General features: G+C 41.7%; 1 protein-coding gene across 1 annotated transcript; it reads left to right on the top strand.

Moving 5' to 3' along the window:
- Window positions 1-1,643: 1,643 nt before the first annotated feature.
- On the top strand, window positions 1,644-15,549 carry LOC139223171 (atrial natriuretic peptide receptor 1-like). The gene is made up of 24 exons (XM_070855143.1): window positions 1,644-1,712; window positions 1,857-1,994; window positions 2,505-2,616; window positions 3,547-3,679; window positions 3,796-3,928; window positions 4,641-4,745; window positions 5,757-5,859; window positions 6,232-6,377; window positions 6,477-6,549; window positions 6,964-7,108; window positions 7,685-7,771; window positions 8,363-8,506; window positions 8,600-8,721; window positions 9,160-9,298; window positions 10,971-11,019; window positions 11,271-11,372; window positions 11,694-11,813; window positions 12,249-12,342; window positions 12,854-12,941; window positions 13,069-13,208; window positions 13,608-13,760; window positions 14,088-14,186; window positions 15,179-15,270; window positions 15,358-15,549. The coding sequence occupies exons 1-24, from the start codon at window positions 1,644-1,646 to the stop codon at window positions 15,547-15,549; spliced, it is 2,778 nt and encodes a 925-aa protein (XP_070711244.1).
- Window positions 15,550-15,854: the final 305 nt, after the last annotated feature.

Here is a 15,854-nt window from a genome sequence, read left to right as displayed (position 1 = left end):
TATATACTATAATATATATTATATTATATACTAGAATATATTAGATTATATACTACAATACATTAGATTATAAACTAGAATATATTAGATTATATACTAGAACATATATTATATTATATACTAGAATATATTAGATTATATACTAGAATATATATTATATTATATACTAGAATATATATTATATTATATACTAGAATACATTAGATTATAAACTAGAATATATTAGATTATATACTAGAATATATATTATATTATATACTAGAATATATATTAGATTATATACTAGAATACATTAGATTATATACTAGAATACATTAGATTATATACTAGAATATATATTAGATTATATACTAGAATATATTAGATTATATACTATTATATATTAGATTATATACTAGAATATATTAGATTATATACTAGAATACATTAGATTATAAACTAGAATATATTAGATTATATACTAGAATATATATTAGATTATATACTAGAATACATTAGATTATATGCTAGAATATATTAGATTATATACTAGAATATATATTAGATTATATACTAGAATATATATTAGATTATATACTAGAATACATTAGATTATATGATAGAATATATTAGATTATATACTAGAATATATATTAGATTATATACTAGAATCTATTAGATTATATACTAGAATACATTAGATCATATACTAGAATATATATTAGATTATATACTAGAATCTATTAGATTATATACTAGAATACATTAGATCATATACTAGAATCTATTAGATTATATACTAGAATATATATTAGATTATATACTAGAATATATTAGATTATGTACTAGAATATATATTAGATTATATACTAGAATATATTAGATTATATACTAGAATATATTAGATTATATACTAGAATCTATTAGATCATATACTAGGATCTATTAGATCATATACTAGAATCTATTAGATTATATACTAGAATCTATTAGATCATATACTAGAATCTATTAGATTATATACTAGAATATATATTAGATTATATACTAGAATATATTAGATTATATACTAGAATATATTAGATCATATACTAGGATCTATTAGATCATATACTAGAATCTATTAGATTATATACTAGAATCTATTAGATCATATACTAGAATCTATTAGATTATATACTAGAATCTATTAGATCATATACTAGAATCTATTAGATCATATACTATAATCTAATCTCTGAGCTGCTCTGTGGGGATTCTTGAATCCTTCCTGTTGAATTCCTGATTCCTGATTGATACACACAGTACTGTAATATACACACAACAATACAAGCCCCCCCCCAAAAAAGCCCGGTGTGCTCTGATTGGTCAGCTCCTTTCCTGGTGCTCACCAACTGGAAGCCACATTAGCCGAGCTACATGCTACATGCTAACACCACAGCTACAGGCTAACCTGATAAATAAACTACAAAAACTACAGCCTCAAGTCTGAGGCTGGTACCGACCCCCCTGAGGTCGTACCGCTAACGCTAACCCTCGCTAAGGAAGCAGCCCTGAGCGAATAGGAGGTCTGGGGGAGGTCACATGATCAACAGATCCCCGTGTGTGACATCACAAACGGGGCCAAATACAAACAGGGCGTTTTCACACACACTTCCTGAAGGATGGAGCAGGACGAGCAGAGGGAGGACGGCCTGTCCTCACGGCTTCAGGGTCTGGGGACACGCTTTCATGTAGAGAAGACTTTTTATTACAAAAACAGGACCTTTAAGAGAAAACCTGCAGCGACAGAAGCCTCCAGCAGAGGGCAGCGAGCACCACAGAGGTACTGACCCCAGCGTGAGCAGGGCTCTCTACAGGCTCTGCTCCTCACCCAGTCTGGACTCAGACGCTCAGAGGCTCAGAGGCTGCAGCGCTGCGTGGACACCTGTCTGTCCGTCCACCTGTCTGTCCACCTGTCCCTTAAAGCCGCCCTGTCGCTCAGCATGAAGAGAAGACTCTGGCTGGTGCTCTGGGTAAGACTTCACATCCAACATCTGCTCCTTCTGCCGTTATCTAAATCAAACTGAGGTGAACGGAGGCTCATTTCATCACCAACAGGTGTTCAGCTGATGTGCGTTTTATTTTGAAGGGCCGAATGAACGTGTGCTGATTCCTTCTCGCTCTTTTGTTCATCGCTGTTTTAAAAACGTGGCTTCAGGTCGTCTGATGAGCTTTTCTGCTTCTTTTAATGAGCTGTAGAGGATTTAAAACCCCGGTCAGTGTGATTCTTTTTATAAATCTCCTTTATTCCAGATGTTGGTTTATTGATAAAGGGGCTTTTCTGAATTTAATTTTAATTACTAATTACATTTTAAAGCTAATTCACAGGCATTTTTATTGGCTTTTATTGGATATATACTTCTGTGTCGGATCCATCCTCCTCCTCTCATTTATATTCATTTATGTGTGAACACAGATGTTTTTCTGTGTGTGTGTGTGTGTGTGTGTGTGTGTGTGTGTGTGTGTGTGTGTGTTGTTTCTAGGTGTGTGTTTTGTGTGTCGGGCCGGCGTGTTGCTGGCATGACCTGGACAACAGTGAGTACGACTGTTGGCCTCTGGACCAACCCAACGAGTACAACATGATCGACTGTGGAGGTGAGAGCAGCGCCTGCAAACAGAAAACAGATCCTGAAATACTCAAACAAATGATTCAATTAATTTGTGAATATGTTCCTGATGGGGGGTTTGTGGATCCAATTCTCATTTGTCGATTTGAATTTTGCGCAGAGTTTTTGGAAACTTTCCACCAGTTTGAGTCATAAATAAAACTTTTCCCATCAAAGCTGCTCAGTGCAGCATGAAGACATAAAAGGTCGACTTCTGGAGCGTAAAAAGTGCCCAGATCCTCCTCATCGTTGGGCCGTAGAGCCTGGAGGATTAGCGTCTTGGGACTGCTAACCTGGCTAACTTCCTGTTAGCACTCCTCTAACTTCCTGTTAGCCCTCCGCTAACTTGAATGGGGATAAAACAATTTAATCGTGCAGCTCTTCTAGACTTTCCAAATGTTTTCAAACTGAATGGATCAAACTCTGACGGTGAAACGAGTCGTTTACCCTCTGATTTACAGACGTCTCTTTCACAATAAGAGTCTGTGGAAAAAATTATTTTTGGGCCCAATCACACAGTCTGACCACGATGTCAAATTGGCGTCACGTCCCCTTTAAAACGATAAGATTTGGAAAGTCCCTTTTTTGGGAGGAACTAAATTCAAATTTAACCAATTGGGATTAAATTAGATTAAATTAAGAATTAAATGTATTAAACAAAATGAAAAGCCTTTGGGAGTATTTGGACTTTGTCTAATTTTTGCTGGTATTGGTTCAAACTGTGCAACAGGAAGGAAATGATGATTAATTTGTGTTTTCGAAATGTGATGATTATGTCATTTTATTTAACATAAAGACTGTGGTATGAACCAATAAGTAAACGCTGCCTCTACATGAGTAAATCAAGTAGAAATAAAACTAATTCCTTCCTCGGTTTGAACTCTCTTTGTCCGTTGGCTGGTTAATGTCTGTCGCCCAGGCCTGGAGATGGCGTGGGTGGTCCGTCCTCCAGAGACGGTGAAGACCGGCGAGGTGTTCAGCGTCACATACTCGGTAACGGCGCAGGACTCTTTCTACCAGTGGGCCATCGAAAACCACATCTTCACACACAGGTTAAAACATTTACAGCCGGACTGACTGACTGACTTTAAGACTGGAGGACTACGTTCTACTGGGATCCAAACTGGATCTGATCCTGGTCTGAATCCTGGTTCGTATTTGCGTTTAGCTCCATAGGAACCGCTGAAGCAGCTCGGAGGTTTTGTGAACATTACGACTGTCCGGCCAACTGGAAAGACGCTGACGGAGAAAACTGCTGCATTCATCACGCTAACATTCACTCCTGTCCTCTGGGGTACATGGTGCGTACTTCGATTATTCATTATTAACGTTCTCTTTATTTTATGTCCTCACTCTTGGAAGCTGTAGCGATTTCTAAAATGTTGTGATAGTTAATAAAGATTTTAAAAAATCCACAGCTAGCCCCTGTATGTTAGCTAACATTTCAATAACAGTTTACATGTAACAACAGGAAATAAAACCAGATAATATTAATTCATCTGGAATGTAAAATCTGCATCCGTAGCCACTGCCTGACATCTGGGTCTGATACGGTAAAAAAGGTCCTGTGGTGATTATATTGACAGATATAATCATCGTGATATGATTTACAATTAGCAGGAATGATGAGTTTTGTGTCACAATTTTCATTCTCACTGAAAAAAATATGAAAATCATGATGATGTGACATTTGTTGGGTCTGGAGAGCAACATTCGATGGCCACTGCATCTCTGCAGCACTACAGGACTTCTAATGCTGTTTCATCACAAACTTTACCTTAAAAAAATGTGGCTATTGATTGTTGTCCAGCCATGTTGTGGATCAAAACTATTTCCGTCTAAAATGTAGTGATGGAAACATAGAAACTCTCTCTTATAGGATATATTCAAGTCAAGTACCAGTTATTCATCCTCTGCATTAGTTTTCATCCTCAGATATTTATCTGCCACTATTTGACAAAATGACATTTTAAAGACATTAAACCAAGAAGCATTAAATAAGCCAACTTTCAGGCATCAGAGAGCATCTGTGGCCCCTGGATTCCCGACGACGGAAAAATCTTCACACACACCATCTCTACCTCCGGCAAGATGACCCAAACCAACTGGACAGCAAAGGTAAAACACTCCTCCGACAGGTCAAGATTATCGTCTCAAAACGTAAAGACTAAATGGAAGAATTCTCAGCAGGGGGACTCAAAGAGAGATCCCCCTCCTTGCATGACTGCAGGTGCGATAAAACCTATGGGTGGCCAGTGACAGAAGAATTTAGTTTAGTGCTGCAACAGTAGTAGAAATAGGTATGAAGTCCAATGGTCCTCACAGTTCTCATGTTTGAGAGATGTCCAACGTTACAGTTTAAATTCCTCTGCTGTTCAAGCACATGGAAACAGAATCTGTCTGCCCTTTTCCTTCTAAATCAGATGTGAACAAGCAAAAATTGTTAGTGGGTACGTGTATACAGAAAATATCAACTCATAACGTCACGCTCGGGGTCCAAAACCTGAAAACAATGGTGCCTTTTTGGTTATTAGGTCAACTATTAGCAATCATGTCACTAGCTCAAACTATGACAGATCCCTGTAGAGGTAGAGCTCGCCTTCGATACACAAAACATCTAAAGGATTGTTAATGTTTATCTGGAGAGTCATGATGTGATTTGAATGTGGCTTCCTAGTTATAGTCAATTATCCAAACTTTATTAAGTCACTATGGCATACTGCATGTGTTTGTATGCAGATGATACACTCCTTTATATCACCAAAGTTTCAACTATCGTCCAGATTCTTTGGCCGTTTTGCTGATATAGAAACTCCGAAACTCCCTACAGATGAGTCAGCTCCATTTTTTAGAACAAACTAAATTCAAATCTAAATTTAAATGTACATTGTTTTGGCATTTGTCCCTTGTTCTGAAATGTGGCCTCAGGGAGACATCTGAAAGCTTGGCTGGCCCCCAGTGCCTAGTTACGGTTGCTAACGTAGGATTGGACAGTGGCCGTTCTAGGGAGGAGCTTAGCGAAGTGTTAACTGGCTTCAGTGACTCTGGCGTTAAATTGTGCCACCACATCCATGGCTGTTCCTCAGCGACCTGGTGAACCCTCTGATGAGTGACTCGACTGTCTTGCAGGTAGTTCTGGTCCACGCTGGCTTAACCTCGCTCATCGCTCATATACGAGTCGGTCGCATGCAGGTTGCTCTTGAGGCAAAAAGCACCGTGCAGCCTGCTGTAGGTAGGTCATGTTAATGTTTGTTCTTCCTCTATTTTCACTAGGCCACAAAGTTTTGGGTCATTTTGTACTTTTACTAGACAGACAACAGTAGAGAGAAAGTTGTTCCAAACATAGAGGGGGCAATCTGCTTATGTTTAAACATTATATAACAAATGAACGTGCACTTTATGTTTGTGTTTAGGTTAAAGAAACTTATCTTTTGGTTTAAGGTCACATGTGGGGAACTTAAGGGTTTGGGTTTGGTGTGGGAAAGTCCTCAGGGCACTATCTACTATCAGCAAATATATGACCCTAATCAAACAGTTTGAGTAGTTTTGCTGCTCCAAAACACCAATTAAGATGCACGTTAATCCTCTTTTCTGCCTTCTTAAGTGTGTGGTGATGGTGTCTGTGAGGAGGCGGAGCTTTGTTCCACCTGTCCAGCTGACTGTGGTGAATGTCCGATGACCCCGGCCACCAAGCTGGCCATCGGCCTGCCGCTCAGCCTGCTCTGCCTCTGCGTCGCACTGACTGCTGTGGTGAGAACTCACATAACAGGCTTTGTCAAACAGAAACCCTGACAAATACTTTAAAATGGCACAGTAATGAAAACTAATCGATAAATCTGTCTTATGTAGTGGCTGAAGTACCAGAAACAGAAGCTGCTGTGGGACGAGAGCTGGGTCATCGACTTCATGACAATAAAACAAGGTGTGAAACAATGCAGATCAGACTAGTTTAAACTGCCACAAACCAATTTGGTTGGTCCTGAAACTGGTGTAAACTGGACAAAATGATTTAAAACGGGCAGAAACAGGTCTAAAACGGAGGTCTTAAACTGGTTTAAACTCGTCGGAACAGTTAAAAAAAATTCAGAAATGGACGAAAAATTATTTATTTTATTACTTTATTCAGCCACTAAGGCATACTGCATATCTTTGTATGCAGATGAGGCACTACTTTATGTCAGTAATGTTTCTCCATTAGCTGTTCAAATTGTACACAAACCAAATGTGTCACCAACTGACTGAACCAGATTGGTCCACCAAAGGTCCGTTTGATATTTGCCTTTCTCTACATGGCAGAAGTAAGTGCCCCCTCCTCTGTCGCTCTCTCTCTCTATAGATCAGGAAGCTCGTATGACCATGGGCAGTATAATGAGCGTACCGGTGGGTAACAGCGACAGTAACACCAGCTGTGTGACCGCTCTCAGCTCCTACACAGGACAACCAGGGGGCCGAAAAACACTGTTCACCTGCACTGGGATATAGTACGTCCACCTGTCTGTCTGTTTGAGCCTCATTCATGCTGTCAACACAGTAGCAGTCTTATTGATGGTGCTGGTTAGGCGTTGAGTGTTACTATACTATTAGAGATACAAAGCCTAACTGCTGGTACCAACTTTGGGTACTGACTAAAACTGTACTTCTAACTACTCTTCTAAGAAAATTAAGTTCTCAAATATAAAATATAGTTTGAAGACAAGCAGTCTTACACAGAGTTTGCCTTAAAATTGGCAAAAGCTTCTATTTCTGATCAAACATTAAGTTAAAGCAACTACGAGTATCTTTCATTTTGTGTTGATGCTGGTGGACCCTGAGGTCTTTAACTGGCTTCCTTTGCTTGACAAATGCAGCTAACGTTATCGATATTCAACTAACGTTAGCGAAAGTGTTGGCTAGCTTTGTGTTGGCTAACCCTAACCCTAACCACGTCTCACAATGTATTTCAGAAATAGCACAGACATACATGCAACATAGCTTCATATTAGAAGCATTACAAACACGTCTAGTTAATGGATGTTGTTGTTTCATGGATCCTGTATTCAAACTAATGTCCTCTCCAGTGACGGCAGGACAGTGGCCATCAAAAGGATTCAAACAAAGACCTTCTCTCTGTCCAAAACCATCAGACAGGAAGTCAAACAAGTCAGGTAACACACACACACACACACACACACTCGTCATGTTTCCTCATCTAATATCTAATACGACCCCCAAGGCTAAATCTGAGAGCGTCTGCGTAGAAGCTAAAGATTCGCTCCTGGTCTGTTTCTGACGGACACCAAACATCTCAGCGCAAAGATGTCGGCAGGAAGTCAGACAGAGAAACGGCAAAGAGAATCCACTCAGTTTTCAAAATAAAAGCCCCCGTGCAGACTGTCAGTGGTATATTCCAGCAGCACATCAGTATTATTCTCTAATGGGGGGGCACCAGGCCAGACATCTGGGATGGAGAAACACTCTGACTGTGACTTTAGCTGCTGTCTGTAGCTGCAGCACAACAAAGCAGGAAGTACATCCAAGAAACACATTTAAAGCAGCAGAAGAAGAAACGCGGCCTGTTTGATCCTGTTAGAGACACATTTAAAACAGCAGAAGAAGAAACGCAGCCTGTTTGATCCTGTTAGAAGCTCCAACATCAGTTTAAGGACCAGACCAGCTAAACCTGAGCCGGAGAAACTCTCTGAAAGACTTCATGGAGGACGGAGCCTCAGATATAAAATGTGGTATTTTGTCTCCAGGGAGCTTGATCACCCCAACCTGTGTAAGTTCATCGGCGGGTGCGTTGAGGTGCCCAATGTTGCCATAGTGACCGAATACTGCCCGAAAGGAAGCCTTAATGATGTTCTTCTTAACGAGGAGGTCCCGCTGAACTGGGGCTTCAGGTAGACTCACAAACACACACTTGTCATCTGACGTAAGACACAATAGAACAATATTCTTTAAACACTTTAAACATTCTTTAAACACTCTGCCAGGTTTTCCTTCGCTACAGACATCGCCAGAGGGATGTCGTACCTCCACCAACACAGGGTCTGTCACGGCCGACTCAAGTCCCTGAACTGTGTCTTAGACGACCGCTGGGTCTGCAAAATAACCGGTAATATGATTAAGAAGATTAATCGATTAGCTGTCAAACGATTTTGATAAATATGTGAAGTTCATACACTCCCAAAGGCTTTTTGTCTTGTTTAACACATTTTCTCAAAATGTTATGATTTATATTGTAATTATATGGTTTTTTAACAGTAAAAATACAACTTGATTCTCATCACAAGACTGTTATTGTGATATTATGTCTTCTCAAAATTACAACTTTGTTTTATCATATCACAACTTTTTTTTGAAAGTGCAACTTTATTCTCATAACATTAAGACTTCATTCTTCACATTATATAATGCTAATTTATTATCTTATTAGTAGATTGAAATGCATCATCTGAGTTTTTTTTAATTTCTAGAACACAACATAAATCCTGGACACTGATTGGACAGTTTAATTTTCTGGTTTTGACCGACATGTGGTCCGTCCTGTCAGATTACGGGCTGAGGATGTATCGCAGGGATGATGGGGCGGAGCCTCTTTCCACCTATCAGCAGAGACTCTTGGAGGTGTACATGCCGCCCGAGTTTCATAACTCTAACATGGAGCCGACGCTGGCTGGAGACGTGTTCAGGTATTACAGACTGATACCGACCAATCAGAGGACGCTTCTTTATACAGACTGATACCGACCAATCAGAGGACGCTTCTTTATAGACTGATACCGACCAATCAGAGGACGCTTCTTTATAGACTGATACCGACCAATCAGAGGACGCTTCTTTATAGACTGATACCGACCAATCAGAGGACGCTTCTTTATAGACTGATACCGACCAATCAGAGGACGCTTCTTTATAGACTGATACCGACCAATCAGAGGACGCTTCTTTATACAGACTGATATCGACCAATCAGAGGACGCTTCTTTATAGACTGATACCGACCAATCAGAGGACGCTTCTTTACAGACTGATACCGACCAATCAGAGGACGCTTCTTTACAGACTGATACCGACCAATCAGAGGACGCTTCTTTATAGACTGATACCGACCAATCAGAGGACGCTTCTTTATACAGACTGATACCGACCAATCAGAGGACGCTTCTTTACAGACTGATACCGACCAATCAGAGGACGCTTCTTTACACAGACTGATACCGACCAATCAGAGGACGCTTCTTTATAGACTGATACCGACCAATCAGAGGACGCTTCTTTATAGACTGATACCGACCAATCAGAGGACGCTTCTTTACAGACTGATACCGACCAATCAGAGGACGCTTCTTTATAGACTGATACCGACCAATCAGAGGACGCTTCTTTATACAGACTGATACCGACCAATCAGAGGACGCTTCTTTATAGACTGATACCGACCAATCAGAGGACGCTTCTTTATAGACTGATACCGACCAATCAGAGGACGCTTCTTTACAGACTGATACCGACCAATCAGAGGACGCTTCTTTATACAGACTGATACCGACCAATCAGAGGACGCTTCTTTATACAGACTGATACCGACCAATCAGAGGACGCTTCTTTACAGACTGATACCGACCAATCAGAGGACGCTTCTTTATAGACTGATACCGACCAATCAGAGGACGCTTCTTTATAGACTGATACCGACCAATCAGAGGACGCTTCTTTATAGACTGATACCGACCAATCAGAGGACGCTTCTTTACAGACTGATACCGACCAATCAGAGGACGCTTCTTTATAGACTGATACCGACCAATCAGAGGACGCTTCTTTATACAGACTGATACCGACCAATCAGAGGACGCTTCTTTATAGACTGATACCGACCAATCAGAGGACGCTTCTTTATAGACTGATACCGACCAATCAGAGGACGCTTCTTTACAGACTGATACCGACCAATCAGAGGACGCTTCTTTATACAGACTGATACCGACCAATCAGAGGACGCTTCTTTATACAGACTGATACCGACCAATCAGAGGACGCTTCTTTATACAGACTGATACCGACCAATCAGAGGACGCTTCTTTATAGACTGATACCGACCAATCAGAGGACGCTTCTTTACAGACTGATACCGACCAATCAGAGGACGCTTCTTTATAGACTGATACTGACCAATCAGAGGACGCTTCTTTATACAGACTGATACCGACCAATCAGAGGACGCTTCTTTACAGACTGATACCGACCAATCAGAGGACGCTTCTTTACACAGACTGTTAAACACAAACATCTGGAATGTATTTTGTGAATTGATCCAGCAGTCGTCTGCATGTTGATGGATTACCTTGCATGTTTTTCCAGTTACTCCATCATTCTGCTGGAGATTGCTACTCGCAGTGACCCTGTTCCAGTAAGTCATAATCTGATTGGCTGATTCACTCCCCTGTAACTCTGGGATTGATTGATTTATTGATTGATTGATAGTCAAAGTTCCAGCTGCAAAATGTGACTTGATAATCATTTTGTTTACTTTCGTGTTGACGCATCTTTTATGTATTTTATGTGTGCTGCCTTCCTGGTCAGTTCATGAGTTAAATCACGGTCAAATAAATACACTGATAAGTAGATAAGTAAATTGATAAATTAATGACTACGCTGCAGGCTGAGGAGTCTGGTCTGGAGAGCGCCTGGTGTCCTCCTCTACCAGAGCTGATCTCCAGTAAGGCCGATAACACCTGCCCCTGTCCTGCCGACTACGTAGAGGTACATACACGCCGTCTGGATTAATTTGATTTTAATGTTTTATTATTGTTTCCTGGTGTTAAAATGCTCATTAATCTGTTTAATTATCAGTGTTTCACTTTTATCCTGCACTAACTTGTGCTATACACATACAGTTTGACTGATTGATTGATGGACAATACAATCACAGATTGCTAATCTTTGTTGGTTGTATGCTAAGATGCTAGCTAGCTTGAATGCTTTATGTTGTATTTATGTCCATTAAAACGTAAATATTACTTTTTTAAAACTATCTCTCTCTCAGCCTTTTTGCTGTCTTTTATCTCATCTGTGTTTCTGTAGTTGATCCGGCGATGTCGCTCTCATAATCCCGCCCACCGACCGACCTTTGACCAAATCAAGAAGTTTGTTCACCGGATCAACCCGGTCAAAGTCAGCCCGGTGGACATGATGATGAACCTGGTAATAGACTAAGTCAGATAAAGATAGATATCATTTAGTGCCACTATGTCTCATAACTTTATATAATTTGCTTAAAAATATTTTGAATTTCACATCCAATTTTATCGAATGGCATCGTGTCAATTGTATCTTATTATGACATTCACTCAGTGTCCAATTTATTAGGCACGGCAAGCTAAACCTAATGCAGTCTCATACAGCAGTCGTGTATTGAATCCTCCCTCCCTTGACGGTTTAAATGAAGGTCTTCATAACCACCAGACTCCACTGACAAAAACAGTAATTTTACCCTGCAGAACACAGGAATCGCTGCCTCAATCAGTTTGTTTGTTTGTGGTATTTTTTTAAAATTTCCATCCAGGAATATTTAGATTTTCTGCTCATTCAGCACGATCACAGCTCAATGGAACATGAAGGTACAACTGTTTGTTTCAGATGGAGAAGTACAGTAAACACCTGGAGGTGTTGGTGGCCGAGCGGACTCAGGATCTGATGCATGAGAAACAGAGGACGGACAGGCTGCTGTACAGTACGACACACACAGACACACACCTGTCCACCACAACACCTTGGTTAATGACGCTACTGACATTTTCAGTCCAAATCTGAAGTACAGCTACAACATAAATAAAATACATGTTTTCTTTTCAGCTGCAGCTGATGATATTATCACAAAGCTCTGTTTATATTTACTTAAACAACATTATAAGGAGCATTTAGCCAGCAAAGATTTGTTTCTATGCAGATGATACAGTTACTTATACAGCTGCCACACTTAAATCAACCAGTCAAAATCTTCAAACTTTACAGTGTATAAAGCTGTTTTATGTTGATCACTAGAGCGCTGTAAAATCCAGCAGGTTTATGGCTTTTTACATAAAAAGTGACATTTAACATTGCACTTCTTCTGTGGTGGTTTAACAACACCGACTGCTTATTATCAAGAGGAGTGAATAGAAACAAGCGCTCATTCAGATTTTGTCAACTACTCTACTCTGCCATTTGGCCGGCTGTCTCTAGTAAAGCTGTTTGTGTGGCAGGTATGCTTCCTAAACAGGTAGCTGATGACCTGCGACAGGGGAAACCGATGCAGGCTCAGAGTTACGTCAGCGCCACCGTCTTCTTCAGGTAGGAGAGACAGGAAGTTACTGAGTGTGTCTGTCTACATTTCACAATAACTATAATCCTAATGTATTAATGCCTGTGTGTGTGTGTGTGTGTGTGTGTGTGTGTGTGTGTGTGTGTGTGTGTGCAGTGATATTGTGGGCTTCACACAGCTGTCCAGCAGCAGCACCCCTTACCAGGTTGTGGACTTCCTCAACAAGCTCTACACCACGTTTGACGACATCATCGACAACTACGACGTCTATAAGGTGGAAACCATCGGAGACGCCTGTGGGTGACACACACACACACACACACACACACACACAGACCCTTTTCACAGCTGACATTTTGAATTGTCCAAAAAGCAAAAAGGTGTCAATTAGCCCCGGTTAGCTAACAGACACACTAACAGACCAACATGCTTTGGTGGTCAAACTGAAGCGAGTAACGTGAGGCGAATATTCACTTCTGATGTGGTGGAAACACACTGTTAGAGACCCAGTGAGTCATATCAGCTCGGACCGACAACAGCCGACCAAAATTAGTGACGTCAGAAATTCATCCGAACGTCTGGCAGCAGTTTGGCAGCAGCTGATCGGTCCTCACTCCACGCTGTGAAAAGGGTCTTTTAGCCTTCATGAGGGGAGGAGTTAGCGTTGTTGACTGTATCGTCATGTGGTCGTGTAGACATGGTGGTGTCCGGCGTTCCCCAGGAGAACGGGATCCTCCACGCCTCAGAGATCGCCAGCATGGCTCTGGACCTGGTGGGAGTCTGTCGCACCTTCAGGATCCCCCACAAACCCAACACACAGCTGCAGATACGAGCCGGGATTCACTCTGGTAAATTATTTTCATAGAAACTCCTGCTGAGTTTCTGCTCTCAGTCTCTAGTTTACTGTCTTCTTCAGTTCATTTAGTAAATGATGGTCCATTTAGAGGAAGATACACCAGGAAGAGGGGGGCGGGGCTGCCTGCTCACTGACCAATCAGAGGAGGGTCCTGTCTAAACCTAACCAATCAGAGATGGCGATGGCAAAAAAGCCAAACTCTAGGCTTCAAAATGGTTCAGGCTTAGAGTGGGAACGTGAGGGTCGGGCCAATCAAAGACAGACTTTTTACAGATCAAACTGATGGTTGAACCAGTTTTAATGCCCCCCCTCTCTTTAGGCCCGGTGGTGGCGGGGGTTGTCGGGACGAAGATGCCTCGTTACTGTCTGTTCGGAGACACTGTCAACACGGCGTCTCGGATGGAGTCCACCAGCCTGGGTAACACCGACGCTAACACATCTACATCACTACACCGACTGTGTGTCCATTTACTTTTTAAACACCCTCCTCGTTGCCATGGAGACCCAGACGTCTGAGGGGTGACGGACCTTTGTGGAAAACAGCCTATTTCACATCACCGCTGAGTCTAACGTCCATAGCTGCAACATAAAGGTGCTTTCAGGCGCCTGTGGGTGCCTCCATTGTTTCCAATAGGAGGACGTCAGCAGCGACGGGGGGGCCGACAATAATCTGGCATTTTCAATGAACCACCTCAGCTCGCTGCGTCACCATAGGAACCATAGAAACCACACTAAGGAGAGCTTGTAAAGTTAGTGAGCATTTATGCCTCTATGAACACTGAAAGTGTCCTGATCTTTCTGTTGTTTTCTCAACTGATTGAAAATAGAGAAAAATGTCCATTACAGCATCATTTCATCCTGGTTTGTTGGAGAAATCGCCCAAAACCTCAAAGAATTCAATTTATTAGAATGTAAAACCAATAAAAGTTGCAGTTTTTCACTTTAAAGAACCTGAAACAATCAGATTTTGAGATTTTTTGCAGCCGTTATATCGCTCTCTGCACACACACCAGACTACATTCACTAAAATAGGGATTTTAGCTCCCAGAACACAGGAGCTGCTGGTCTGCTGCTGCCTCCATCAGTCAGTGTGTTTGTGTTATTGTGTGTTACACAGATGTTGATCAGCAATTCTGGGAGCTAAAATCCCTGTTTTAGTGAATGTAGTCTGGTGTGTGTGCAGAGAGCGATAGAACGGCTGTTTGTGGTTAAACCAGAAGGATCTGAGGGGATCTATTTGACCAATTCCAACACATTTGAACCCAAAACACCAAAATATCAATCAATCAATCTTTATTTATAGAGCGCCAATTCACAACAGCGTTATCTCAAGACGCTTTACATGAAGAGCAGGTCAGAACCAAACCCTTTAATGAACCTGTCACTAACAATACACCGCTGTGTTTCCAGCCCTGAAGATCCAGTGCAGCTCCAGTGCGTTTTACCTGCTGGAGGAGATCGGCGGCTACGTGCTGGACTGCAGGGGGACGCTGCAGGTCAAGGTGAGCCGCCCTGTCCCGCCGCGGTCCACCTCCACCTCCACCTCCACAGCCGCCGCCTAACACTCTGGATCTCTCCGTCTGTGACAGGGGAAAGGGGACATGGTGACCTACTGGTTGGGGGGGAAGAAGGAGAAGACGTCTGTGGTCTCCAAGGACGTCGGCCCCGACGCCAAGACGACCAAACACATCACCATGGAGACGGAGGCGGAGAAAGATGGAGAGCAGTACTCCTCCATGCCCGGGTGTCTGAACGACGACCTCCTGCTGGACACGGCCTGACCCCCCCAAACCTTCTCCAGCCGCCATCTCTTCTGTAGACCGTTAGCGTGTGTTAGTGTCATATGTTACGTGTTCGCTTCACGTCCTAAGTGAGACGGAGGGTCCGACTGTAGATGAAACTTTTATCAGATCCTGTGAGAAGTTCGGCAAACACCTATCTGGAGGCGTGTTTCCACCAAACAGGAAGTGAATATGCACCTCGTGTTTCTTAGTTTGATCACCAGATTCTGTCATTTGTGTCTATTTACGAATACACATGATGACAAGAGAGCTAATGCTTGTGCTAACTGGGCTAATGCTTGTGC

The sequence above is a fragment of the Pempheris klunzingeri genome, chromosome 23, assembly GCF_042242105.1.
Source record: "Pempheris klunzingeri isolate RE-2024b chromosome 23, fPemKlu1.hap1, whole genome shotgun sequence".
NCBI classification, from domain to species: Eukaryota; Metazoa; Chordata; class Actinopteri; order Acropomatiformes; family Pempheridae; genus Pempheris; species Pempheris klunzingeri.
This window is presented reverse-complemented; position numbering and strand designations above follow the sequence as displayed.

Bases quoted from the DNA above. Each gene is read 5' to 3' on its own strand.
- LOC139223171 (XM_070855143.1), top strand. From the start codon at position 1,644: ATGGAGCAGGACGAGCAGAGGGAGGACGGCCTGTCCTCACGGCTTCAG. The intron at 13,209-13,607 runs GTGGGTGACACA...GTGGTCGTGTAG, and splicing joins GGAAACCATCGGAGACGCCT to ACATGGTGGTGTCCGGCGTT. The intron at 15,271-15,357 runs GTGAGCCGCCCT...CGTCTGTGACAG, and splicing joins GGGGGACGCTGCAGGTCAAG to GGGAAAGGGGACATGGTGAC.